Source organism: Prunus persica, chromosome G6, assembly GCF_000346465.2.
Source record: "Prunus persica cultivar Lovell chromosome G6, Prunus_persica_NCBIv2, whole genome shotgun sequence".
NCBI classification, from domain to species: domain Eukaryota; kingdom Viridiplantae; phylum Streptophyta; class Magnoliopsida; order Rosales; family Rosaceae; genus Prunus; species Prunus persica.
In genome coordinates, this window is record NC_034014.1 from 26,412,082 (window position 1) to 26,439,881 (window position 27,800).

The following is a 27,800-nucleotide window of genomic DNA, read 5'->3' on the forward strand; positions in this document are numbered from 1 at the left end:
TTGCCATCAAAAGGATTCTCCGTTATGTTAAGGGCGCCATTGACTTTGGCCTCCATTTTACACCCCAAAGTCCTTCCACTCGTCTCATTGTTTACTCAGATGCTGATTGGGTTGGGTGCGCAGACTCCCGCCGTTCGACAACTGGCTACCTCATCTACTTGGGCTCCAATCTTATTTCCTGGTGCTCTAAAAAGCAGCCATCAGTTTCGAGCTCCAGTGCGGAATCTGAGTACCGTGCTCTTGCTTATGCATGTGTCGAATCTTCTTGGCTTTGTTCTCTGTTACATGAACTGGGTGTTCGACTGTCTTTTCTAGTTCTCATGCATTGTACAATCTCAGCACAACTTATATGGCGGCAAACACGGTATTCCATGCTCGCACTCGCCACATTGAACTTGACTATCACTTTGTTCGCGAGAAGGTGGCCCTTGGGAGTCATTAAGTCTGCTTCATCCCTTTTGTTGATCAACTTACGGATCTTCTCACTATGCCACGACACCATCTCTTATGTTCCAAACTTATTCGTCCGAGGAAGAAGAATCTGAAACGGATTCTTCTTAATCACAATAGTTGACTTGCTCTCCAAATATTTTATATTTACTGTCATTCAAGACTTTTACCGTTTATATCTTTATTGTGCAATTATAAATATTATAATATTTACACACAAAAATACAACTTGAATTCAAACCCTTACAAATAACTTAAACAAAAATGACAAGATAAATGCGAACAAATATTCAGAAACATAACTACTCGTGTACTACACATATCAAGTAGTAAATTCGAAAGCCAAAACTAGTTACTGTGAATTTTGTACAGCTCATCTTATGCTCAGTGTCTTTCGTACCGGATCATCTGTGCGCACTGCACACATTCACAACATGATTGCTATGCAATTGTCATGCATGGATGCATGGATGCATGGATGCATGCAGAGGCAGGTGTAGAGGAGCCATTAACATCCATATATTCATAGCTTTGACAGGAAGATAGGGCGCCTGATCCGCTTATGGCGTTGGCTGCATTACTCATGTGAAGACAACCATCACCCTACATTAATATCAATATTAATATTATACACCGCCAAAAGATCCGTCTGCTTCTGCTTGCCAATGGCCAACAACATAAATCTTGGGGCTTGTTGGGCCCCACCCCCACACGCTATATGCTCACATTTTATATGAAATATAGCTTGATCTCCGCTTTGACTTTTTTGACTCATTGTTTTTAGGGTCCCTTCGTTTGTCCGTTCCAGCCATGGGAAGAAGATGATCACCTCTTTTACGGGATCAAGCAAAAGATTGTCCTCCTATATAATATTACTCTCTACTGTACTTTCAAGCACTACCACTAAATTTACTTTTATTTTTTACAGTGAAATGTTTTATTATCTAACTACCTACATATTTGTCAGAGAATAGAACGTTACCCCCGTTATTTGTATTAAATTAACTTAGTTACAATGCGAATCTAATTGTAATTTGGTGTTGACCCATTGAAACACTTTGAATTAGCTGGATCATGAGATAGAGATCTATATGGTCCCAGTTGCCCACATTGATAGCCGATTAATGGTCCAGAAATGGCCACCACCACCACCACCGGATCTCTTCACTAAGACTGGCCCCTGCAATCTCTGAGTGATACGGGCTCACCGAGCCACAAACCTAAATTCATCATTTTACTGACAATTTCATGGCCCTACCAGATTTGTTTAAGCTGCCCTTTTTAACAAGAGAGAATATTTGCAACTTAATTAATAGGAGATTAGAATGATTGGGAGAAAAAATAATAGGAGAATGATGAGATATAATAAGGATGAGAGCGGGACACCTGGAGGGAGAATTTAGCTCAAATTAGAGGAGATAAACATGTGCTAATCTAACAGTTCTCTTTTGGTCCAATTGAAATCAAAAGGATAGTTGGTCCAATCCAAAATTAGAAGGTGAAATGTTTCTTTCATTGTATCGTAATGGAAAGGAGGAGGTGAGGAAGGAGTACTTAGAAGAAAATAACATAATTAGGATCGTGATTTGTCCTCGCAATCATACATTGTAAATGACAATGTGCGCAAAATCCATCAAAAGAGGATATTTGCAAAAGAGGTTGTCAAATCTAATAGATACGTATCTCCTCCAGTCGTCAAGTCCCAACCCCCAAATTCAAGCAACCTAACCTAGGCCTAACATGCATTTCAAATAAGAAGAATGTTAAGTAACGTAATTCGTGAGTTACTAACTACGAAGAATGTTAAATGACGTGATTTATGATTCGTAAACTATTAATGCATGTGATTCATATAATATATTTCTTTAGCATTATTTGAATTTGAATTACGTTAAGTAAATTCCGAATACATACAATTATTTTGAGCTTATAGCGGGATTGATTGAGTTAAGAATTGAGAATAACGGTGATATGATGAAGTATAGTCAAATAATATTTGTTGGGATCTTTGACTTTGTCATGGGTGGCATCATGATTGATGATGAGTGAATTCAGCGATCCAAAAGACTAAAAACCAGTGAAGAGTGCGTGGTGCAGCAGAGCATGGCAGGGTCCCGTCATCAATTCGTAGCCCAAGAGCATGATGACAAAAAGTAAGAGTATGACCAAACTACCCTCTGAGAAGTAAGAGGGAGCGGAGCCCTTGGAGGGCATTTTAGGGAAGAATGTGCATCGGGGAGCGTGAAGGGGAGTCTGGAATTTCTGGCCCCTTCTCTCTGGGCATGTAGTAAAAGTAGGGTTCAGGGAGGGAGGAAAGGAGGAGGCCCTGCCTGGGACTCCGGGTAGCAGAAAATGAAAGTCAGGACTCTGCAATTTCCAAGGCACTCACTCACTCTCCCAGGAGTGACCACAACACTTTCATTTTTTTTTTAAATTTGAGATTACCAAAAAACCTTATGTTAATGTTAATATGTTATGCATTTCATTTCATGTTCATGCATGCATAATGCATTTCATTGACGCATGCAATGCAATGCAATGCAACACATGTCGTTTGTTGTGACATAAAGTTTCTCAGACCGACACCAAAACCAAACAATTAGGAAACCGTCCTAAATTGTTGGTGATGAAATTCCTAAATTGTGCCTCTACACGCAGCTCCATTACATAAATACCCCAAAATAGAAAGACAAAAGTAAAAATATAATATGTTAATGGACAAATATGTAATTAAAACTAGCTTAGAGTTTGATAATTGATACCAATCAATTCATAAGTGTTCAAGTACATGCACAAAACACCGTACGTATTTTAAGAGGAAGAAAAGTAACGTAGTCGGCAGGGGCATAAAATTAAAATTAAAAAGATATTTAGCTACTCACAACACAGACATGAATTTGTCAAGTTTTTTAAATTTTAATGACGTTTTGTAATTTTGCATAATTTTGTATATTTTCCGACGTACCCTCGTTTTAGCTCCTCAGCTGCTATAAATATTGGTGCTGCCCTTCTCATAAGTCTCATAATCAGATTTCAGAAGCATTTAAGTTACTCTGCTGCCTCTCTTTACCAAAAGGGCTAAAAGGCATCTTCTTGGTTTTTAAACAGTATGGAAGAATCTGTTAAGCTCAGGAGGGATAGCGCCATTCTTGGTTTGGTTTTAGACCATGTATTGCGCTATCCATCCTGAGTTTCATGGCTTCCTCTTGCTCTCTCTCTCTCTCTCTCTCTCTCTCTCTCTCTTCTTTGCAGCCAAGCCAAGGGATTGAAACTTGTGGCCTTGTAAGTATATATGCTGCTTGAAAGATGAAACATCTGCAGAATCAGTTTGGTTTTATGTTAATTTTGTGCTTTGCTAGCTGTTTGTTTAAAATGATGAGTCCAGTTGGTTTTGGAGTTCATTTTTCTCTATCCCTTTACATCAATCTTGCTCAGTTTAAATCTCTCTTGGTTTAGAAGCTACATCTTTCTTGAAGCTTACCCAGAACCAGAAGGAAAAAAACTAATTTTCTCACATTTGCTTGGTTTCCTTGTATAACCCATTGTGAGCCTTTAAAAGTAGATAAAAATATACCAAAAAAAGACATGAGATATTGAAGAACTTATCCATAGTCACATGTTAAGGTGGGGCGAAGGATGTTGACCACTTCCAACCTGGTGATGTTATAAGTCAGGGTCTCAGATATTTCTCTTTCATTTACCTGAACTTTAGCTAAAAGGTTGGTCCATGTTCGTACGTTTAGATATTATTATTTTTCCATTTCAGGTAAAAATAGTTTCCACTTCCTTTGCTTGCTGCTTCTTCCAAAATATCATTCATTTACTCATCACTTGCTTTGATTTTTATTTTATTTTCCACCTTTTCTTTCCAAGGATTCTGTTTTTCCTATGTTGGAATTTTGTGTATCTTTGGCTAAAACTGCTCTTCACATTTAGAAATCAGAAAATTGCTTTTTGTGCAAATAGAGACTTGCCAGGTAGCTTTTGGTTTTCCTAATCAAATAGAGAGCTGTGGTGCTGTGTTGGGTTAAAAACTGCAATGTCATTACTAATTGTTGTGTTATTTGTCTCAAAACATCGAAGGGTTATCTACTTTGGGCTCAATGATTGCAGGTTGTTGCAATATCGGGAATGAATGAGAGGATTGAGATGAGGGCCAACCATGAGTAGAATTAGTTGCCAAGGCTCTTTGGTCAAGCAGATTTTTACCCTGTGAAACACTTACATGAAACGGAGATATCACTATTTTGATATTCCTGGTCAATCACAGTATTGATAATTTCGATTGATCGAAGATAGCAAAACAGTGTTATCTCTGTTTCATACAAGTTTTTTTTTGACTAATTTGAGAGCCTATGAAGAATCTTCACTTGTCCAATCTACCTGTTCAAGTTTGACTTAATGTACCACAAGGTGGAAGGAAAAGTACTTCTTTTTATGCATTGTACTGGATATGAAATCAATTATAGTTATGGACATACCAATCTTATTTAAATGCGTGGGAAAAAGTAAGAGTTTTATAGTTTAAGTGGTTAAGAATATTTTTAAGAGTTTTTAAATTTTAGTTAAAATAGTTAGAAAGTCATTATAGCAAATTACTTAAAAAGTGTTTTCTCTAACAATATTCTTTATTTTGGTTCATCTCTAATATTGTGTTATTTCTCTCACCTCCTCTCTAAATTAAAAGTTTATTAAAAAAAAAAAAAGTAAGAGGTGAGAGAGGGTTGTGTGCCTAGGAAGAGAGAAAAGGAAGAAATGGAGAACTTTCAATTTCTTTCTCCTCCTCTCTAAATGTAGAGAGCCACCAAACTTAAATAGAGAGTTTCACTAAATAAAAAGTCAGATAGCAAGTCTGTTGGAATTGCATTTTGCACTCATTCTAGTCAAAATGACTAAGGATCAAAGTATAGCAACTCTGTTAGAGATACTCTAACAACAGTTATTTATGCACCCGAAATCATGTGTTTAAATACCCCCTCTCCTCTTATCGCTTGTATCAAAAAAGATGTGCAAGGAAAAAACTTGAAGATTATGCACCAAAGCTAAAATAATATAAAAGCAAAACAAAGGCCAAAAAAGAAAAAGGAAAAATAGCATTGTTTAATTTCAGGAACCATTGGGCTTCAATTCATGGCAACCATATACTTTTTAGCCGCGCCGTAGGCCCGTTAGGCCCAACAAGAGATATTTTCATGAGAGCCAAATCTAACCGTTAAAATCGTAAATAAGATAAAACAACACCGAAACATATGGTTGCAGGCCTTCTTCAACATTACACACTGTTTCTTCATAAAAGGAGTCCTCGTTTTGTCTGTCTAAGAAATTTGAAAATGGCGAGTGGTCTCTCACACCACCTTCTCTGTATATATTCCTCAAAAACCAACCCACCATTTTCTAAAACACATTCACTGATCAGAAACCCAAAACGTTCCATTGGTCTCCGGACCCTCCTCAAGTCATCGTCTCCCAAAAACTCCAACACTTCACTGCAAAGCTCGCAGGAAGAACCCAAGCCCATTGTCACTCCTAAACAGACCAATCGCCCCGGCCCAAACCCACCTTCCAAATTGTCTTATTTCGACTCCTTCTTCATTCGGCTTCGCCGTTTAAGGTAAATTAGAGTGTATCTTATGCTATGTACCCAATTGCAAATTCATGAGAGACCAGTTTTGGTGTTCTGTTTGTTTTTGTAAGATTGTAATTTTGAATTTTGAATACACAATTGCAGAGATGAAAGTTTTATGTTTGATGGGATTGCGGTGGACATTTTGTCAATTGCTTTGCCTGCAGCTCTGGCTCTGGCTGCTGACCCCATCACCTCTTTGGTTGACACAGCCTTTGTTGGGCATTTGGGTAAAGCTTTGTTCTTTGGTGAATTAATAAAGGATTGAGCTTGTTTTTTAATTAATAGTAATAGTATTGTGTTTGTGTGTGTGTGTTTTTTGTGTTGTGTAGGGTCTGTTGAATTGGCAGCAGTTGGGGTGTCTGCTTCAGTATTCAACTTAGTTTCTAAATTGTTTAACGTTCCATTGCTCAACATCACCACATCTTTTGTTGCTGAAGAGCAGGCATTGGCTATTAAGGCTGAGGATAGTTCAAATTCAATTGGTCCTGATGGTAATTATTAATTCCTCTAGGAAGCCTTGCATATTTGTTGTTTTTTGTTCATTGCTTTAATAAAAAAATGAGTTTATTTATTTATTTATTTTATATAAAAAGATTGCCAGGGTGATAGCCAAAGCAAAAAGCTCCTTCCCTCGGTATCAACTTCGTTGGGTCTTGCTGCCACCATTGGCATTGCTGAAGCTGTTGCACTTTTTCTTGGGTCGGGTGTGTTGATGAATGTCATGGGTATACCTGCTGTATGTCATACTTAACCAACTATGAGCTTATGTGATGAATGCTAAATTATTACATATCTTAATTTCGTTGTTTGTTTAGTTTTTACTGTTGCATTTTTACTAGTATACAGCAAACATTTTTAGTCATTTTCTGCAAAATATAGACTTTATCACTGTGTTAAATGAAAGTCTGATAAGGATGGAAGAGAAGGATTAGCACATGTAATTTGGCAAATTTTTTAACTGTGGGATGTGTATTTTTTTATGCATTATGGAACTGACTGATGATGTTTCTGTAGTTTTTAATTGAGGTTTGCTATTCTTATAGGATTCACCCATGCGAATACCTGCCGAGCAATTTCTTGCCCTAAGGGCATTTGGTGCTCCACCCATTGTAATTGCACTTGCTGCACAAGGCACATTTCGTGGATTTAAGGACACGAAGACACCTCTGTATGCCGTTGGTAAACTTACTATGAGTTGCCTTGTCCTGGACATATGTTTTATAAGTATTTTCTAGCTGATTAAATGACCAAGTCTGCTTCTTCTTTTTTTCCCTTTTTTTTAATCTCAGTTGCTGGCAACATACTTAATGCTATATTGGATGTGATATTGATATTTATTTTCGATTTTGGAATTCGCGGTGCCGCTATTGCTACGGTGATTTCTGAGTACGTCAATGATGTGGTAAACTTAATTATACTTGTGTATTTAGATCTTGATGTTCCTATTGTCAAATTTTGTCAAATTTTCTCTCTAACAGAACTTTTTATGTCGATTTCTTGCAAGGTATTTGATCGCTGCTATTCTTCTGTGGAAGTTGAATAGCAAAGTGTTCCTTGTCCCTTCTTATATTGATGGGAGAAGAATCATAGGTTACCTTCAATCTGGTAGGTCTTTTTTAAAACTTGCTTATAAAATGGAGACTATAGAGATGTTTTCTTCAATTTCTAAATGTGTTTGTTCTATTTTGCAGGGGGTCTTCTTATTGGCAGAAGCTTAGCAGTGGTGTTAACTACGACACTAGCCACATCTGTGGCAGCTAGAGAAGGCCCTATACCTATGGCTGGTCATCAGATTTGCATCCAAGTTTGGTTGGCAATATCTTTGCTTACAGACGCTTTAGCACTTGCTGGTCAGGTGTGACTTTCTTGACTTTACAAGTGTCATATCACATATGTGATCAAATTACACAGAATGAATTGAACAAAATTATCATTGTGATGTTGTTTCTTCAGACACTTCTTGCCAGTGGTTACTCCCAACAAAATTATGACCAAGCACGCCGAGTTATATATAGAGTTCTACAGGTTGAAATTCTTCTCTTTTTAACCGTTTCATTCTCATCGTTGATTGATATCCTCTTTTTCCTCCACCTCTTTTATGGCATCGACACCATGGCTAACGCGAATCTCCATTTACCGTTCTTTGAATTTCAAACAGCTTGGCCTAGTGATGGGAACTGGTTTGGCAGTTATATTGTTCATCAGTTTTAAACCGTTTTCTAGCTTATTCAGCACAGATCCACAAGTTCTTACAATTGCATGGTCTGGTATATTGGTAAGGAACTTCATATCTGAATAGTTTACATGTTGGAAACCTATGTACCTGATGTGGACACTGTTTTTCAGTTTGTTGCTGGATCTCAGCCAATAAATGCTCTAGCATTTGTTCTTGACGGACTGTACTATGGAGTTTCAGATTTTGGATATGCTTCCTATTCGATGGTATTCCCTGATCCTATCATGAAAGGTAATCGGTTATGCCATATATTGTTCTCTCATCTCTCTTTTTCTTTTCATGAGTAGGTACTTGTAGGACTGATTTCTTCAATCTTCATTCTTGTTGCTTCTCCTGCTTTTGGCCTTGCTGGAGTCTGGACCGGGTTGTTCCTCTTCATGGCATTGCGTGTAATAGCTGGAATGTGGAGGTAAATAAATTCCTTTATGAACTCAAGTCACACATTAGGTTGAGGACCACCTAGTTTACTCTAGGCTAAATGGTCATAAGAGTCTAATGTATCTTACTTCACTATAGTTTTCTCTGGCTATCAAAAGCTGCAAATATGTGCAACTTAATTTCTCCCTGATAAATATTATTCCGCTACAGGTTGGGCACAAAGAGTGGACCATGGAAATTGGTCTGGGATAAGAGGAAGCTGGAAAGTTAGTGTGACATAGGCTCATCTCCTAGTAAAGGAGAACACAAACTAATCAGGGGATTTCGAACACAAGTAACTGCTCCAAAGTTTGATGCTGATGGAGTAACCTGTTGTCTCTGCTCCAGTGATGACATGGGTTTTGTTCTGGTGGTCAAGGGCCTATCCAATTACTAAGACCGGCCAGATCAACAAGAAGGTGGCTTTTATTGAGCTTCTGGCTACTCACTGGATTTAGTATGCGAAGGACGCAGAAGTTGATCAGAGTTCCAAACCAAGATTTCTTCCCTTCCATACTTAACCAGGTTCTTGTAGTTTAGGTGCTTTTTGAATTTTGTATATAAATTAATGCTGTTCATGTTTCTCACAACTGTAGCCCCCAAAATGTCTCAGATGTATACATTTTCTCAAGGAAAAAAGGCAACCATTTGTGACAAAATAATATCAGATGATTTATGAACTGTTTTATTGTAAGGAAAGGAAAGAATAGTCTTTTTGTTATTGAAAGACTCCAAAAATTTCAATTAGCGTGGCTCAGGATATGTTTGTTAAAACACGTACAGGAGGCAACCTTAATATCAACTAGGGCTGTCTTTCGGCCGGATCGGATCGGAAACAGCAATTCCAATTCCAATCCAATATCTTTCGGAATTCAATATAGAGTTCCGATTCCGATTCCAAAAAAATTTGGAAATTTTTGGAAGATTCCGATTCCGAAGCTCTTAACTGACAAAAAAAATTTAAGAGATTTAAATGCCCAAACTAGCATTTTGTAAAAATCTCAACTAAACTTTAATCAAGAAAACCCAGCTTAGGGGTTTAACAACTAGTCCAACAGGAACTTTACAGGCCCAAATAGGTTGTACTTTTATGTCCCTACACAAAATGACTGAGTTTGAAGATATTTATAAAGGACTAAACACCTAAAGTTTATTCTTGCAGTCGATATGGGACTCCAACAAGAAATGGGAGTGCAACTTCTCTCTCCACTCTTTTCTTGATTTCTACTTGGTTACTCATCCATCACTTCTCCTCTCTCTTCCGTTTCTTCCTTTCTAATCCATGAATGCCAACCTTCATTTTCTTTCTTAAAACTCTTCAGATATGGAACAATATGTACGGATCCCGTTAGGAAAAAAACAAATACACTTCTCCAACCAAAAAAGAAATCATTCTTCAATTCTTTATCTCTACTGTTTCTTCTCTTGCATTTTTATTTTTCTGGGTTTGCACTAAATCATTTATCCGATGTATATGTTCTCCATTGAATCCTCATTGGAGCTCTCTTCCCTTGTTGCAATACCCCACACCATCCAGATTTTTTCTTTATCATTTATTTTTCTGTTTCTGCACAAATTCATTACTTTTTTGGTATTGAGATGGAATGAAAACCTTTAATTAAGAAAGAAAGAAAATCAAAGAATGAGTTTTAAAAATTTAGAAATGTTTCCTTCTTTTTTTCGTCACTTCAATTCAATGTAGGATTGGAAAAAAAACGCAGATGGTTTTTTTTAAAAGTTATAATTGCCTTGGACCTCCTCTTTCTGATTATCCTTGGAACCTATTATAATTGCCCAAGGCATAGCTTATTTTGAAAGTTATAGCATGTTTGAATTCACCTTATATATATATATATATATATATATATATAACAATCTATTATTTTATATACAACAATCTATATAGTATATTGATTATTAATCAAAATAATTTATCCTACATATTATATATTTATATTTTGTTCATGTGAATCAAATTTTTTTGATTCCATGCTAAAGATGGATTCACATTCATCAATTGATGCTCAAGACTCAAGTTATAGCCGAGTGACTATCACATTGGTTTTAAATTCTAGTGGGTCATGAACATGTATAAAGAGTGTTAGACGTTAATCATGCTCTAGACAGTTGTAATACTACAATTTTCAGATTGGAATACTACAATTGTTAAAGCTCCAATTAATATACGCACATTATATGTGGTGTTTCATGTATAAAATGATTTTATAATTAAAAGTTTAATTGAAGATAGTTTATAATTTTAAAAATACATACATAAATATAAAATGAAATAGTATAATACTTCCTACATTTACCATATATGTACATAGTACATATGGATATAACAAGCACACATATGCACCTTTTTGTTATATTAAATCAAGCATATTTGCCAAATATATATATAGTCTTAAAGTTACATACTACTATGTTTAGTTTTTTTTTTTTTTTTGTCAAGCCTATATTTAGTATGTACAAATATTTGTATGTGGGTACTAAAACTTAACAAATAAGAAATGAAACATATATAAGACCTATAAACTAAAAATAATGCAATTATACTTAGAAACTCGGAATTTTTCGGAAAAAAATTGAAAAAATCGGATCGGAATGGATTCGGAGAACTTCGGAATTTTTCGGATTGGAATTTCGGAATGTTCGGCATTTATTGGAATTTTCGGATTTCGTCATTTTCGGATATCGGATTTATCGGAGTCGAATTTTTTTGGAAAAAATCAGACCGGAATCGGTCGGAATCGGATTTTCCAATCCAACTTACACCCCTAATATCAACCAAACAAAACCAAACCTAAGTGTGGTGGCCAAAGGGCATAATATGATATTATTAAGAGAATCATGTTGACACCTACAAAATGTTTACAAAATGACACAAAGATTCTAAAATGAAAAGACAATTTCCATCACAATGGAAGATGGAGACTTATTTTTTTTTCCCTGCAACAAAATACAGCTAATTCACTTAGTTTGATCCTTGTTCCAAAGAAAATCTCAGAATCCTTCTGCAAGTCTGCACGAACATGAATCACAAGCACTGCAGCACAGAATACCAAAACGCATGTCGTTGATTAAACCTCCTTTGTAGAAACATAAACTACAATATCAACAAGCATCCAATTCAGCTAGTCTCAACTAAGAGTAAGGGAACCATGAACCATGAAACACCTGCTCTTCTAATACACCTGAATCATAATTTTGCCTGAACAAATCTACATCGAAATCGATGTCTAAACTTGCTTCCTCCGTATGAGCCAACCTTCCTGGTATGTTACCCTGTGGTTGTGTCTGTGATTGGTTAGGGAGATTAGGCAGCCTTTCCCCTTGTTGGTTCTGAGCATCAATGCCATATGATTCTTCTACAGACCAATTATGCAAGTTGGCAAGTCTGTTCTCCTGCATTTTTATATCATTTGAAGGCCTAATGTCATCTAAGCAAGCATAACTATCTATGAAGCCATTATGGCCATTTAAGTTCGTAGTTTCTACAAGACCTCCCCGCAATTCTTGATCCGTCATTGATCTCTTAATTTCATCGTTAGATGGCTCAAAATCGGCTGTTACCAGATTGCTGGCCACATTTGTCTGCTCATTATGCATATAGTGGCAGCTATCATCTAGGCCATTGTGACTTCCGGATTCCAGAATCATGGGAAATTCTTTCTCCATGGCTTCGCTCGTTACAGGTTTCTCAACATTAACATCCTCTGAAGGGTTGCAATCATTTCTTCCATTGCATTCCGCATCTACAAGCTCATTATTTAAGTAATCGTTGTTGGACCTCAAAAAAGTCTCCAAAGATTCCCAATCATTATAATAAGGCTTCCCATCAGGTACTGAATCAAGATTCACAACCTGTAGCTCATTATGCAAGTAATCAGGCCTATGGTTGAAGCTTTCATAACTCCCGGTTTGAAAAACACTAGTTTCTTCAGCATCATTTCTGGCAAGCTCATACTCAGTTTCCAATTCACATTTCACATCTTTAGCTTCTCTTAGAGTAGCATCTAACACCTCTAAATCCTGTGACGCAAAACCCACAGAACAATCAGTTTCTTGCTTCGGCTCTTTATGCACACAATCCTCAAAGAAGTCATAACTTTCCTTTGATTTGCCTACCACAAATCGAGAGCTTTCCATAGCACACTTGCTGCTCATGTCCAATCCCTCTGCCTCATCCCCATTATTATATGTTGTTGAAGACTCATATGATGATGATGTTGTTGTTTTAGTTGTTCCAGAATACACAGAATTAGAATACTCCTTCAATTTCATAGTGTTTTGTGGAAAGTTGAGCCTGGCCAAACCACCATACATGGCCCTTGCAGCTTCATCATAAGCAAAAGCAGCATCATAGGCTGTAGGGAAAGTACCAAGCCAAAGACGACTGTTCTTCTTTGACACACCACTAAAATTATTTGGTTCTCGAATTTCAGCTACCCACTTGCCCCAAGTCCTCTGCCTAACACCTCTATAAACACAATCTGAGTTCTCAGGCCCTCCTTTCCCTTTCATACATCCCTTTTTGGACCCCTTAGATGGGGCCTTCCGCTTCTTTTTCACTCCATCTTTTGCAAAATCAAATCTGTCATTGTAATTCTTCCATTTAGCCAGAGTGTCCTCAATTGAATCACAACCATTACGTCTCTTGGGCAATTTTTTATCCCTGAAAGAAAACAAGTACCAAAAAGAAAAAAGAATTAGAACTTTCTTTAGACTGGTCGAAGTTTCATGAAATTCAAAGTTGGCTCTGTAACTTTTAAACAACCAACATGGACAAAATTTACAGGCCCCTAGAAAAAAAGAGACTTCAAAATTTCCCAAAACTTCAATTTCTCATAGTACACAATCATAATGGAGAAAGATAACAAAGTAGAGGAACCAAACACAAAACCCCAGATGGGGAAGATGAAAGAAAACCCATTATAAAAGAAGAAATGAAAACATGCCTCAAAGAACTCACCCGTCAGAAGCCTCAGACGTCATGGGAACTCAGAAAGATGTCTGCTTTCCTCTTCTCTTTTTGTGGGTCTGCTTATTCTACTCTTCTCTCAGGCTTCCTTCTTGTTATGTGTAAAAACTGATAAAAGGGTTTATCTGGGGTTTAAGTACGCGTTTAGCGTTTGCCCCTTGAGCAAGGTTTTGAGGCGTTTGAAGAGTTTGGTTTATCTGTTTTCGGCCAGCCAGAAAGCAAGGCCCCCTGTTCCTGCTAATAAAGCAAGCTTGTCGTCACTATGACTTGGGGACGAAGGCAAACTGTGAGATATTCCCGAAAAGGATATGTGTGAAATGATGACATGAACTATTCGTCGCAGCCTTATTTATGGCATCCTTTTGTGACACGTAGACTTTGTACCCTGTTTTGTCCCACGTTTTCTTGGCCACGAAGACTTGGGTTTTCTATTTGTCCATGATCTCTCACAGTTTGCTGATTTCTTTTATGTTAGTTTAATTGGCAGTTGGTGCTCCAATATAAAGCTGGTTTAATAGTAATTAGAATTTAATGCACCTCTGTTTGATTAGGAAGAAACTAGTGCAAGAGTCCTAATCTTCGGTCAAACAAAAATATTTGAATATGAAGTGCCCTTGACGCAGCAAAAGGTGATTTATTGAGACAAGAAAGAGTCGAGAGTTCAGCTTTTCTGATTTCAAAACCCCAGAAATAAAAAGAGGTTGATTTGTTTGTTTAATAAAATTGTTCCTCATAAGACCTCTAACTTAATGAAAAAGGAATTTAATTTGCAGACTAGAGATAAGGGCGAAGGTAAGTAAGGACCAGTGCAGTTACTGGTCTTCACTCAACTTTTTTTCTTTTTTAAAAAATGTAATATGTATTGCTATATTGAATTAATATGTTTATTTTATCACGTAGGCCAGCAGCCAAATCCTGTTTCCCTTTCCACCAAGCTCCACTTTTCTTTCTTTTTTCCAAAGGTTTATGGCTCTTATTATTATATATTTACCCTTTTACAAAAATTGATAAAATCCTAACCATTTTTCTCCTTTCTTGGAGATACACAAGCAGCAAAGCAGACTTTCTCAATGCACTGCCTGTGGGTTTTTCTCTCAAACTCCATATTAAACTATCAAGTTTTAATTAGGTTAATTTATTCAATATCAAGTTTTTATTAGGTTAATTTATTCAATTAAAATTTTTTTTAGTAGTTCTCTTATTTATTTTTTTTTGTATTTATTTATTTTTAGTTCATAAAATTTTGATTTTTTTTCTTTTTATTGATTTTAAGAAAAATTAGGTATTAAACATAAATAACTTTAGGGAGACTTTGGAAAAACCCAAAGGAGAGAGAAATTTTTTAAAAGAAGTTAAAATGGACAAAGTTGTCCTTATTTATTTTTGGATTTCTTAATGAATCATTTACATTTGCATGTCTTTAATTTGAAAGTCGAGAGGTTTTTCTGTCTTTTTTGAAAAAGCTTTGGCTTTTTCCAAAAGTGAAAGTTTTTTTATGACTAAAACCTAAATTTACTATAACTTTACTAATTAGTATTTGAGATATTAGGTATTTTTGTTTGGGTTTTAATACCTAGGAAAAAATTGTTATTTTGGATTAGACCAAAGAGGAAGCCCAAATTCATTGGGTCAGCTTAAAACTAAAAGCTTAAAAGACAATGCTACCCTTTTCCTTAAAAAAACCTGGCCCGTCTTTAAAACCTACAAAATAAAAGTAAATTTAGGTTTTACCCATAAAAAAACTTTCACTTTTGGAAAAAGCCAAAGCTTTTTCAAAAAAGACAGAAAAACCTCTCAACTTTCAAATCAAAGACATGCAAATGTAAAGGATTCCTTAGGAAATCAAAAAATAAATAAGGGCAATTTTGTCTATTTTGGCTTCTTTTAAAAAATTTCTCTCTCCTTTGGGCTTTTCCAAAGTCTCCCCAAAATAAATGACTCTTTAAACTACGACGAACCTTTCGCTGCAAAGCACAAAACTCTTCTTCTTCTCTCGCTGAAAAATCAATCATCAATCATAGTACCCTTCTTCTTCTTTCCCAAAACCCTAACCACAAAACTCTCCTGCAAAGCCGAACCTTTCACTTCCTCTCTTCACTTTGCCCAATGCCTTCCATCACCATTACAACCAGATGTAGCCCCAGACAGCAGTTCCACAAAGCACACCACCCTCCTTGTTGAGACCTTCCATGAGCACCAGAGGCTCAAAGCCTTACTTCAGAAGCTCATCAATGGCTTTTGCCCTCTACAATTGCTTGGAGAAGACGGTGATTGGACCAAAGACCAACTTTGGGCTGCCATCAGATTCCTTAAACATACTTTCAGGTTCAATGAAATTCTTCAAGTGCTTTTTTATTTTTTTCCCTCTCTCGTTATTTCTTGCTTTATTAATTCCAATAAGTCTAGGATTTGCAATTTGGATATTGGGTTCTGGGTTTTGAATTTTGAGGGGTTACCAATGGAATTTTTTAATTTTAGTTTATTTTTTTATCATTTTTTTTTATAGAGAATTTATTTTTGGTCATATGGTGTGAATTTCTTTAATAAGCTGGGAACCTGTGGTATATTTGGTTGCCAAGAAAGCCAGAAAAGTAATGCAAGAAAAAAAATGGTTGCTATGATTTCTGTTCTGTAGTGTTCTAGAAATGGTGAAAATGTTTGCCTAGTTAAGCTCAACTAAATTGATTTTTTTTCATAGAACTGAGGATTTAGGAAAAAGTTCACTGTGTATTCATATGTTTTATCTTTTTATTTTTTTTTATTGTTCTTTTCTTTCGTTGTTTCTTTTTTATTTTCCTAAGCATCTAAAATGAGCATCATGAGAAGTAGTTGTCTATGTTTCTTATTGAAATTGTTACTCTGGGAACTCTAAACAGTTGTTCGATATGTGGAAGAACATCGAGAAATCACGGATTAATGAGTTCAACTACAACAAGATAATAGGTCTGATGGTATTGCAAGATAATAGGTAATATTGAAATGAAGCTGTTTGTAGGGAGTCGATTTTCCAGTTTTCGTGTAATGTTTTTTTGTTAGTTGCTCAATTCTTGTGATATTAATTTCATATCAGACTTCACATCAATATTTTGATCTATTGTTTAAATCTCCACCTTGCATCCTTATTATTTTAGTCGTTGATATCTATTGTCAATGGTATTGCAAAACTTTTTGGTTTAGCTTTTTGGTGCATGGGTTTGAACTTTTTGATTTGGAAATGGTATTGCAAAACTACATTGTACAGGTTTGCATTGTAGTTTTGCACAAACTACATTGCAGTTTTCATTTAATTACAATTTGATTTTTGTTCTTTCCTTGGCCTTCAACCTCACCAATTTTAAGAGTAGAGGCTACACATATGAGGAATTGGGTGGGCAAGAGAAGAGTAGAACTACCCAAGAGCATGGGAACTCAAAATTAGACTTTTGGAACCTAGAAACTGCATTGCAGTTTTGGAAAATGCATTGCAGTTTTCATTTAATTACAATTGGATTTTTGCTCTTTCTTTGGCCTTCAACCTCACCAATTTGAAGAGTAGAGGCTACCCAGATGAGGAATGGGATGGGCAAGAAAAGAGTAGAACTACCCAAGAGCAAGGGAACTCAAAATTGGACTTTTGGGAACTGGAAACTGCATTGCAGTTTTTATTTAATTACAATTTGATTTTTGTTCTTTCCTCGGCCTTCAACCTCACCAATTTGAAGAGTAGAGGCTAGCCAGATGAGGAATTGGGTGGGCAAGAGAAGAGTAGAACTATCCAATAGCAAGGGAACTCAAAATTGGTCTTTTGGAAACTGAAAACTGCATTGCAGTTTCCATTTAATTACAATTGTTTTTGTTTTTGTTTTAGGTTTTTTTTATTAACATAATTGATATCTACATTGTATTTTTGTTGCAGTTTCTGTTTTTATTTGCAGTTTTTGTGTGAATAAGTGTTGCAGTTTCTATTCCATATTTCTATTTTAGAATAATTTTTGCAAGTCTATGGGAATATTACAACTGTTCATCGACTTAAATGTGCTTTGAACTTAGTTTTAGTACTTTAATCATGGTTTTGCCTCTTGGTTTCTATACAAATATGAGCAGATATTTGTCATAAAATGCACTGCAATTTCCGTTTGTTGCAATTTTTGATAAGAAACTGCAGTGCTATTTCCTGTTCCATATTTCGATTATAGAATAATTTTTCCAAGTCTATGGGAATGTTACTACTGCTTATCTACTTATATGTGTTTTGAACTTAGTTTTAGTACTTTAATCATGGCTTTGCCTTTTGGTTTCTTTTCACTTTTGGGCATATTTTTTTCATAAACTGCACTGAAGTTTTTGTTTGTTGCATTTTTTTATCAGAAACTGCAATGCAGTTTCCTGTTCCATATTTCAATTTTAGAATAATTTTTCCAAGTCTATGGGAATGCTAGAACTACTCATCGACTTAAATGTGTTTTGAACTTAGTTTTAGTACTTTGATCATGGATTTGCTTTTTGGTTTCTTTGCAAATTTGAGCAAATGTTGCCATAAACTGCGTTGCAGTTTCAGTTTGTTGCAGTTTCCGTTTGTTGTAGTTTTTGATCAGACACTTCAATGAAATTTCCTGTTCCATTTCCGTTTGTTGCATCTTGTTATAATATTATATGACAGTAGAGATATATAACAAATTTTTTTCTCAGATTAGGTTGACCACATCATTGTTGTAATCAACAACCTCATCTTCCTCTTCTTCTTCTCCAACTTCTTTTTTTGCTTTCCCTTTGTTTGTTTTCTTCTTTTGTTTTGTGTTGGTCTTTTCTTTCTTTGGTTTGTTTGCCACAACAATTTTCTTGTGTAATTCTTCTTCTACGAGGCCTTTTGATGGTTTTGTTTGTAGTTTTGGTTTTACTTTTTTTTATACAGTTTTTGCATGAATCTGTGTTGAAATTATTTTTTTATTTTTTTTAATTTTTTAATCGATGATTGTTTATATAAATATTGTGTAATTGAATAAATATCACAAAAACGAGTTTGGTGTAGTGGTTTGTGAGTGAGGCTTCCTCATTTGAGGGTCAAGGTTCGAGTCCCTGTAATGACACAAATTCTTCTATTTTTTGAGGGTGAATAAAGGGCAATGGAGTTAGTCCCCGGTTGGACGGAGATGGGTGGCGGTGGTTGGCCAATGATGGGCGGTGGCGGTAGGTGGCGGCGGCTCGTCGGCGGTGGTGGCAGCAGGCCGGAAGGGGGTTGACCGGCGGCGGAAGTGGTGGTTGGCCGGAAGGAGGTTGGCTGACGGCAGGTGGTGGTGGTTGACCGGCGGCGGAGGTGGTGGTTGGCCGGCGGCCGGTGGTAGTGGTTGACCGGCGACGGCGGCAGCTAGCCGGAAGGAGGTTGTCTGGCGGTAGGTGGTGGTGGTTGGCCGGCGGCGGCGGCGGTGGTAGCTGACCGGAAGGGAGATTGCCGGAGGTGGACATGTGGCATAGTGTGCTTGCTTTTAAAGGAGTGGCATTCTGTGTAATTTTGATGTTTTTTAATTACATTATTGTAAAATTAATACTACTTTTTGGTTTTTGGCCTTATGCTAATTAGGTGAAATTGTATTCCTATCTTCCAAATTAGTAAACTATATAGTGTCTTAAAATGAAAGCTCCCTTGATTTTAATTGATCTTTTAATTTATGTATAAATGATTGCTTCGTTGCATATATTGAGAGAGACATTTCCAATAGTATAGATGACGAGGTTGTTATGCAACGATTTCAAAATATGAAAACTCGTCAAGAACAATGATGATTGTAATGAATATACAATATGATTTTTGATGTTTTGGTATGTTTTGTGAGTTCAAATTTTTTATTGTTTATATTTTGTGAGAGGCTCCCACGCACATGAAATTCTGGCTTCGCCACTGCTAGATGTATTAGGTTTGAATTCCCACGATATCATAGTTGTGTGTGTGAGAAATTCCCCTCCCATATAATTTAGACTATCCCTTGTGCTAAAAAAAAATTCCCCATAAATATACTTTATTATACTAAAATAGTGCATTGAAAATGTTTTGGTCCTATTTTATCCAAAATTCATGATGTTTATGCTTAGTTTTTTGCTATAAAAAAATATAATAATAATAAATAATAGAAGTAGGAGGTTTCATAGCTTGTAACAATAGCTTTTAAATAATAAAAAATATTTTAATATAGATAACCAATAGTGAGGGGAAATTGAATAGAAAGTAGGAGGTTGTTTCTTGGAAAATTCTTCGAATCAATTCATTTAACTTCTCTTATATCTATGAGTTTAGACACAAAAAAGTGGGGATAGGGTTTGCCCGTTTTTAAGAGATGGGACTTGGATTGGAAAGCTTGACCATCGTGAACGTGAACAAGCCTCCCTATATAATATATATATATATATATATATATATATATAAAATCCCATCAACCATTGTCACACAGTCATACTGTTGACAAATCACAACACAATGAATTGCTTTCCAATCACAAAAGTACCAACAAATCAGACGCATGTGATCCCCGAAAAAGAAGAAGAAAAAAAGGACAAATTTTGGAAATCTTCTTTGTTCAGTTTTCTGGTAGGCACAAGGCCCAAACATGGAATCTATATGGGCCTTGAGCAACCCAAACAAACAGTTTTCTGGGTATTCATGGCGGAACGAAGGCCCAAACATGGTCATTTTACTGCTCTCTGACCATTACTTAAAATTTTACGCCTCTCATTTTTGACACAACGACGTTTTCTTGTGATGGGAGCTCCCTTTGGTTGGTGGTTTTGCTGGTAATATGGGAACTGAACAAATCTTACAAGCTAATAATCATGGCCTTGAACTGGTGGGCAAGGAGGGTCCTTTCCTAATTTTCTGAGATGGCAATTGTGCTGCTTATCGTCGGCCTCTTGAATTTGTTGTTAGGTTGTCGTGTTGCGTATGCTTGAATCAATGAAAGGAGAAACAAACATAGGCAGGTGAAAGATGAAAATATTGCACAATCATTTGCTTTCTTCTTCTTCCCCCTTATAAATGGACAAGATACAGCAAGTGCACATATAACTGAAAGGACGCAGGGTATCAAATCATCCCCATCTTCAAGACCACGAAAACATGCCACACCGTAATTAGTACAAGAAAACACTTCCATGGTTCCAACAGATCTTCATCTCAAAAGTCACCAACTGCATGATGCATCGAATGTCAACTAAATCTTACATATACATGAGCTACCACATCATCAAGCAGGAAACTTTCCTGTATGCTGTGATTCCAACAGAAAACCACAACAAACGTGAGGCGCAGAACACTACACAAGGATTCACCGACTTAATTACTCGTCGTTTTTGCAAGTGAGAATATAGCTTCCCACCATGAAGGATTCACTGATTCCAGAACAAGATAAAGAAGACAAAAGTGAGGCACATAAAGCTGAATTTGTGGGCTGACTTAAAATCTCTTCAAATACATGAAAATTGGTAGTCATGAAATTTGTGGACTGATTTTTAACGGTAGTCAACCTACGACAACTCCAAATACATGAAAATTGGTGCTAGAGAGACCTTCCGTTCATCGTTTTATTCACTTACAAAACAATGTGATTCCACATAAGAGTAATTATTAGTTATCATCGTAGAACAGAAATTGAAGGTCCGCAGATAAGGGGAATCAAACATTTGAAATACAACCATTACAAGACAATTATTAACAATGAGGTGCCCAATTTTTGTATAGAGGGTGCAGAGGGCTGAGAACAACAATCTACTGTAACGGTAATGCATGTCTCACCTAAAAAATTAAAAAAAGATTTGTTAACTACAGTAGACAACATACAAGGTAGACTCGACAGAAATCTAGACAGGGCCGTCTCAGGCGGTTGATATGTGTTGGTGATAATGGAAGTGGACAAGCTCAGCTACCAGAGAAAGCCTTCAGAAAAGAAACCTAAAAGGAACTAGAATCTGGACTGGAGTAAGAAGAGACATGTTGAAAGTACGGAAATGCTAAATTTGTAAATGGAAATACTGCAAGATTCAATATGTAAAAAAAGGAACACAACATTATGTGGAAGAAACAACGATCAAACAATTTAAAGAGACAATGCAAAACATGAGGGCAATGTTGAGCTTTGTACTAAGACTTTACACAACATTATTAATGTCAGATAATTCACTAATATAGGTTCATTGCTTCACTCAATACATGAAATAAACTAAACACGAAGGAAAAGGAAAATTACCCTGACATCACCACAAAACACCATCGGCAATAATCAAGCAATTACTCCAACGCAGCAGACCTTGCAGCTTTGTACCTTAACTTCCTATTGAGATTTTCCTGCCAAAATTTGCCAAAAGAATGAATTCACAACTTCCAAATATGGTATGCAGAGCACACACTTAGCATTGAAAATGAATAAAAAATAAAAAATAAAAAATAATGGCATACAAGTTCAATATTGCAATTGATAAATTCATGACAATTTGACTGCTTTGACAAAATCCCATCCAAATTTACATACAATTTCCCGAAAATTTACTAAATTCAGTAAAGGCTCACCTGCTCAAGAACGTTAGCGGAGCTCTTCTCAACGAGCGTGGTCAAGCTTTCAATCTTCACAAGCATTTTCTCATACAAATCCTCCACGCCAGTCGTGTAATTCGCAGCCTCCGAACCCATTAGCCTACTGAGGCTCCCAACCTCCAACCCCTGAGTGCACATATCCAACTCGCTCTGGTCCTTGTTAACTTGCCTCAACTGATCCAAATTCTCCTCTCCTCTGTCCACAATCATCGGCGAAACCCTCAGCTCGAATGGCAAATTGGGAAAAGGCGAGTTGGGACTGAAGTTCTCGTACTGGGCTCGAAACGCCGGCCCAATGTTGACGATTTGAATTGATTTGGGCTCGAAGGAGTGTTTGGATGCACGGAAGTGGTAGGCCCGGTACTCGTGGGTGTGGATGGTCTGATCGGTGATCGGAGAAGCGAATAGGAGAAAGAGGGAAGGAACGAGATTAGGGCTGGAGGGGCCTTCTGGAGGGTTTTGGATTGGGAACGTGAGATTGGGGTTGGAGGAGAGAGCGTTGGAGACTGAGAATTCTCTGAGAGAGGGACGGAGGTGGGTTTTGCGGCGGCCGGAGAACCAGCCGAGGAGGTGGGCGGAGGGGGATTGGGCCTGGGCCAGGACCAGGCGGCGGAGGAGGACCGGGTCGACCCGGCCGGAGGAGTTGTAAAAGGAGTGGGTGGAGCCGGAGCAGAAGAAGCCGGTAATGGTGGCGATGAGAGTGGCGGAGGAGGTGGAATTGGGAGAGTCGTCGGTGAGGGTGGGGGCGATGTGGCTGACGTGGCCGAAGATCAGACCGTCGACGGAGCCTTGGGAGGTTGAGAAGCGTTGGATCATGGAGGCTAGGGCTGGCCCTGATATTGCTACTTTGTCGATGGAAGGGTCTTCCATTGCATTAGAAATTTGAGCTCTGAGGAGAGAGAGCGAGAGAGAGAGATTGAGCTCTTACAGAGAGTCTCAGGCTAGTCACCAGATTGCGCGAACAAGCAGAAGTGAATTAAATGGCAGTTGGGTTGGAATGTAATTTTACCATATTGCGCGAAAAATATAGGCAATATTAAATTTGTATTTATTTACTTATTTTTTAAATGGCATTTTATTTTAGGAATAACATGAAAGTATTTGATTAGAAGAGAGTGATGGGAAAGTAAGTGACACTAATTTGGTTGTCAACACTTTTAAGTGCTGCAATTTCATAACTTTATTGACTTCTGTTTGTTTAACGTTTAACAGAAACACAACTTGGATAAAAAGAATACATTATAATTTATTATCATCCTCGACCAAAAGAATCAAACAATAACCTATATTTACATATACTAATTTATAAAGAATTTTCAATGCCTACCTCTTCCTAAACCTGTGAACAAAGTAATTTTATAACAAAACCCTCCTTTATAATAATAAATAATAAAACCCTGACTCTCATTTGTTGTTGCTGTTGATGATGGAAACAAACCCTTTTTAGTCAGTTGTTGATGGTGGTGGTACTTCTTCTGTGCCTTCTTCAGCAGAGCCAACATTTGCCTCAGGCTGCTGAATCTCCTCTAGCTGATGCAGAACTTGCTGAGCTTCTGGTCGCGCCGCTGGCGATGGATCCACGCAGTGCAGAGACAGTTTCAATGTGTTAAGCAGCACATCACCTATGGTTGGCACATCCCTCATGAGCTCCAAATCGAAAACTTCGTTTGTCCACTCCTCTTTCACAATGGATGCCACCCACTGGGGCAAATCCATGCCGTTCATTGGTTCCCCGGGAGACTTCCCTGTCAGGAGCTCCAATATGATCACCCCAAGGCTGTACACATCAGTCTTTGTTGTGCTCTTCTTGGCCTTTGAGAGCTCTGGTGCATTGTAGCCAAGGGTTCCTGCAGTGGCAATCACATTGGTGTTTGCAGCCGCCGTCATGAGCCGGGAAAGGCCGAAGTCTGCAATGTGACCGTTGGTCTGCTCATCTAGCAGTATGTTGCTGGATGTGAGATTCCCATGTATGATGTTCTCCTGGTTGTGCAGGTGGCAGAGTCCACGCGTCACACCGATCGCTATGTTCATCCTTGTTGGCCAATCAATGATGGTTTCGGGCCCTCGAGCTGCATAAGATGCTACATTAGCATGTTGGCCAACATTTACAGTATATAGTTGTATCAAACAATCAGGAAAACCATGAGCTATAGTTGAATCAACTTACCATGAAGGAAGGATGCAAGACTGCCATTAGGCATGTAATCAAAGACCAGAAGCTTCTCTCCCTTAGGTCCCAAGTAATAGGCCCTCAGAGCTAGGAGATTTGGGTGCCGGATCTTCCCAAGTGCCGCAGCTTCAGTTTCAAACTCCTTTTGACCCTTTGTAGTCTTTTCCCTCAACCTCTTCACTGCAACTTGATTACCTTCCTCTAATGTTGCCTTATATGCAGTCCCATATGTACTCTTTCCCATTATCTCAGCAGTGGCACACAATAGGTCATCAGCTGTAAAAACAAATGGCCCATCAAAGTGAACAAGCTTTCCACCAGCTTCACCGCCATATTCCACTCCGGTGGTAGCAGGAGCCGCCTTGTCAGTGCTCCCAGCAGCAGCCTGCTTGACAGTTTTATCATTCTTTCCCTTTGAAGCAGACCTTTTCCTGACCAAGCAAACAAGCAAAATGCAGCAGAGTAGAAGCAGAACGGCTAGGAGGGCACCTGCTGCTATGAGAATTATATCTTTCGTACTTAGTTTGTGGTGATGCTTTTTCTTCAAAGGCCGTGTTGGTGGAGATGGAAGAATCTGAGGTGGGGGAGAAGAGCAAGGAGTTGAAGTGCTATAGCCACATAGCTGAAGATTCCCCACAAAAGAGCTGGAATTGAACTTTTTGGAGAGGAGGGATGGGACTGGGCCAGAGAGATTGTTGTGAGAAACATTGAAGGAAGTGAGATTGGCTAGGCTGCCAAGTGAAGCAGGAATTTCTCCACTGAATTTATTTTCAGATAAATCAACTTGGTAAATTCCAGAAATATTCCCAATAGATGCTGGAATATGGCCACTGAAATTATTCTTCCTCAGGTTGAGTACTGAGAGGTTCTGCAATCTGTCAAGGCCTTCTGGAATTTCTCCACTGAATTTATTTTCAGATAAATCAACTTGGTAAATTCCAGAAATATTCCCAATAGATGCTGGAATATGGCCACTGAAATTATTCTTCCTCAGGTTGAGTACTGAGAGGTTCTGCAATCTGTCAAGGCCTTCTGGGATGTGGTTATCGAGGCGATTGCCCTCTAGATTCAATGAAACAAGGGAGGAGAGGTTGGAAAAGCTAGAAGGAAAGCTTCCATTGATAGCATTGTTGGATAAGTCTAGCTTTTGGAGCCTAGTGAGCCCCCCTAGTTCATTGGGAATGGTCCCAGTAATCTGGTTATTGTTTACAGAAATCTCTTCAAGAAAACCCAACTTGCTCAGAGAACTTGGAATAGTTCCAGAGATCAGATTATGATCAAGGGTCAGGATCGCAAGTAGGTAGCTTCTATTTCCTGCTCCAGTACCCCAAGTACTTGGAACAGAACCAGAGAGGTTGTTGTGTTGGAGAGCAAGGATGGTGAGAGAAGGTGACTTGGTGAGACTAGGTGGGATAGTACCAGAAAGTGAATTGAAGCTCAAATTGAGCCTGAACAACTTGGTAGAGTTTGCAAGACTAGAAGGAATTGTACCAGTAAGTGAATTGTTGCTTAAATCAAGAGTTTGAAGAAGAGGGCAGTTACCAATTGAAGGAGGTATGGAACCCGAAAGCCGGTTATGGAAGAGGTAAACCCCTCTGAGATTGCGAAGGAAGCCAAGAGACCAAGGGACAGGGCCAGCCAAAACGTTGTCGTGGAGGCTGAGCTTTCGAAGTGCTTGCAGCTGCCCAATCTTCTCAGAGATTCTGCCCCCGAGTCTCTTCCATGGAAGCTGGATTGCAATGACCTGTCCCTTGACGCACTTGATTCCTGCCCACCCACCTGAGCAGGCTCCATAGCCGCTGTCATTCCAGCTGCGCAAAACGCCATTGAAATCAATGAGTTCACGCTTAAATGCTCGAAGCGCTTGGTAATCGGATTTGGTGACAACCACACCATCTCCTTGCTGACCCAAAACAGGTTGGTATGTCAGAGCCAGAAGCTGAACAAAGAGCAAGGCATACATGAACATAAACAAATTATTAAAGCCATGCATAATCTGAAATGGACAGAACTTATTTTCCATGAACATCAAAGAAATGCGATGTTGAAGAAGATGTTCAAGAAAAGAAGTGAATGCAAATGATGAAGGAACTGAAAGCTTTTCTAGTTCAGCTCAAGGTCTTTACAGTTGTAGTAAAGAGAGAGAGAGAGAGAGAGAGAGAGAGAGAGAGAGAGAGAGAGAGAGAGAGAGTATCTTTAGAGGTGATGAACAACGAAATGAAAGCTAAATAAGAGGGGAGAAATAATTGAGGCGGTTTGTGCATGTGAGAATCTGAGTGGGTTGAGACGGGAGAAAATATTGTATTGGAAAAGAGACGAGGTCGGAGACAGTCAGGGTGGGATGGGGTCAATGTCCTGAGTTGAAGACTACTTCGTCATCGTTGTTTATCTGTAACGGCTAGTTTTTTTCTCTCTCGTGCATTTCCACCATATAACGGCTGGGTTGAAAAACCGGGTTCTCTTCAGATTCTCCAACGGCTATATTTCATAGGCCACATACCCGGCAATTTTGGCATCCAGTGAATTATCAACTTGGTACCATACCAGGGGTACAGCCAAAATGACTGTAATGACCTCAGTGGATCTGGATGTTGAGAAACTCCTTTTGCAGACGTCCTAGACCGATTCATGCTCAATGATGTCCATTAAAGTTTGTCTGGCAATCATTTGTTTCAACTACGAATTTTCCCTTTTGGATGGCATATGCATTTTAACAGCATCGTATTTTCGCTTTCTGGGAGGCTTTAAAAATTACAGTAATTGACATGATAGGACTTCGTAATGATTAACTTCAGACTTCTGGTAATCATCGTACACAAATCGACATAATCATCGTTATAACAGACCTTTGTTTTGTTCTGCCTTAAGCAAATTAAACAACAGGGATTCAGATTTCGTGCAAAACGTGCAAGATTTATCTAGTAATCACATTTGTAATTTTTTTCAAACATTGTTCTTTAACCTGATATACGATCACTGTGATCAGTTGGCACGATCGATATACATGCTAATCATCGAGTGCTAATCATCAAAACCAATGCAAAAGAGCATTGGCAGGTTGAAAGTATATAAACTGACCAAAGAGAAAAACAAGGCTAGTTCCATCACGATGACAAAGGCACTTTTCTCCCTCTTTTAAGAACAAGGAGGGCACAAGGGAAGAGGATGACAACCCAGATTTAATATTTGCACAAACAGACAACTTAAACAGTTCATCAGCCTCCTTCATCAGGGCCCTGATGTGTGAACTGATCTAAAACTTTTACGCTATGCCAATGGTAATACATCACTTTTATCAAAATAAATACTGCGACTAACAAAGTACAGAGCAATCACGGGAAATCTGCAGGTCTCATAAGC

General features: G+C 37.9%; 4 protein-coding genes across 10 annotated transcripts; 1 reads left to right on the forward strand and 3 right to left on the reverse strand.

Moving 5' to 3' along the window:
* On the forward strand, positions 5,205 to 9,450 carry LOC18772199 (protein DETOXIFICATION 44, chloroplastic). Its single transcript, XM_007207009.2, has 13 exons — positions 5,205 to 6,061; positions 6,179 to 6,303; positions 6,406 to 6,567; positions 6,670 to 6,812; positions 7,120 to 7,255; positions 7,366 to 7,462; positions 7,581 to 7,681; positions 7,768 to 7,931; positions 8,030 to 8,101; positions 8,235 to 8,351; positions 8,423 to 8,518; positions 8,600 to 8,721; positions 8,901 to 9,450. The coding sequence occupies exons 1-13, from the start codon at positions 5,700 to 5,702 to the stop codon at positions 8,959 to 8,961; spliced, it is 1,758 nt and encodes a 585-aa protein (XP_007207071.2). The 5' UTR covers positions 5,205 to 5,699; the 3' UTR covers positions 8,962 to 9,450.
* On the reverse strand, positions 11,546 to 14,004 carry LOC18773985. The gene is made up of 2 exons (XM_007208529.2): positions 13,708 to 14,004; positions 11,546 to 13,410 (listed from the first exon to the last, which is right to left on the reverse strand). The coding sequence occupies exons 1-2, from the start codon at positions 13,728 to 13,730 to the stop codon at positions 11,880 to 11,882; spliced, it is 1,554 nt and encodes a 517-aa protein (XP_007208591.2). The 5' UTR covers positions 13,731 to 14,004; the 3' UTR covers positions 11,546 to 11,879.
* LOC18775468 lies at positions 20,666 to 23,491 on the reverse strand. 5 transcript variants are annotated; one of them, XM_020566046.1, is made up of 3 exons: positions 22,247 to 23,491; positions 21,927 to 22,024; positions 20,666 to 20,951 (listed from the first exon to the last, which is right to left on the reverse strand). In XM_020566046.1, the coding sequence occupies exons 1-2, from the start codon at positions 23,138 to 23,140 to the stop codon at positions 21,968 to 21,970; spliced, it is 951 nt and encodes a 316-aa protein (XP_020421635.1). In that variant the 5' UTR covers positions 23,141 to 23,491; the 3' UTR covers positions 20,666 to 20,951; positions 21,927 to 21,967. The 5 variants fall into 5 exon arrangements, with proteins under 5 accessions (XP_020421635.1, XP_020421633.1, XP_020421634.1 ...); XM_020566044.1 differs by having other exon boundaries at positions 20,666 to 21,072; XM_020566045.1 differs by lacking the exon at positions 20,666 to 20,951 and adding an exon at positions 21,224 to 21,475.
* Positions 23,492 to 26,867, reverse strand: LOC18772668 (probably inactive leucine-rich repeat receptor-like protein kinase IMK2). Of its 3 annotated transcripts, none has more exons than XM_020566043.1 (3): positions 25,470 to 26,867; positions 24,438 to 25,325; positions 23,492 to 24,339 (listed from the first exon to the last, which is right to left on the reverse strand). In XM_020566043.1, the coding sequence occupies exons 1-3, from the start codon at positions 26,467 to 26,469 to the stop codon at positions 23,714 to 23,716; spliced, it is 2,514 nt and encodes an 837-aa protein (XP_020421632.1). In that variant the 5' UTR covers positions 26,470 to 26,867; the 3' UTR covers positions 23,492 to 23,713. The 3 variants fall into 3 exon arrangements, with proteins under 3 accessions (XP_020421632.1, XP_020421631.1, XP_007206231.2); XM_020566042.1 differs by having other exon boundaries at positions 24,438 to 25,204; positions 25,349 to 26,867; XM_007206169.2 differs by having other exon boundaries at positions 24,438 to 26,866.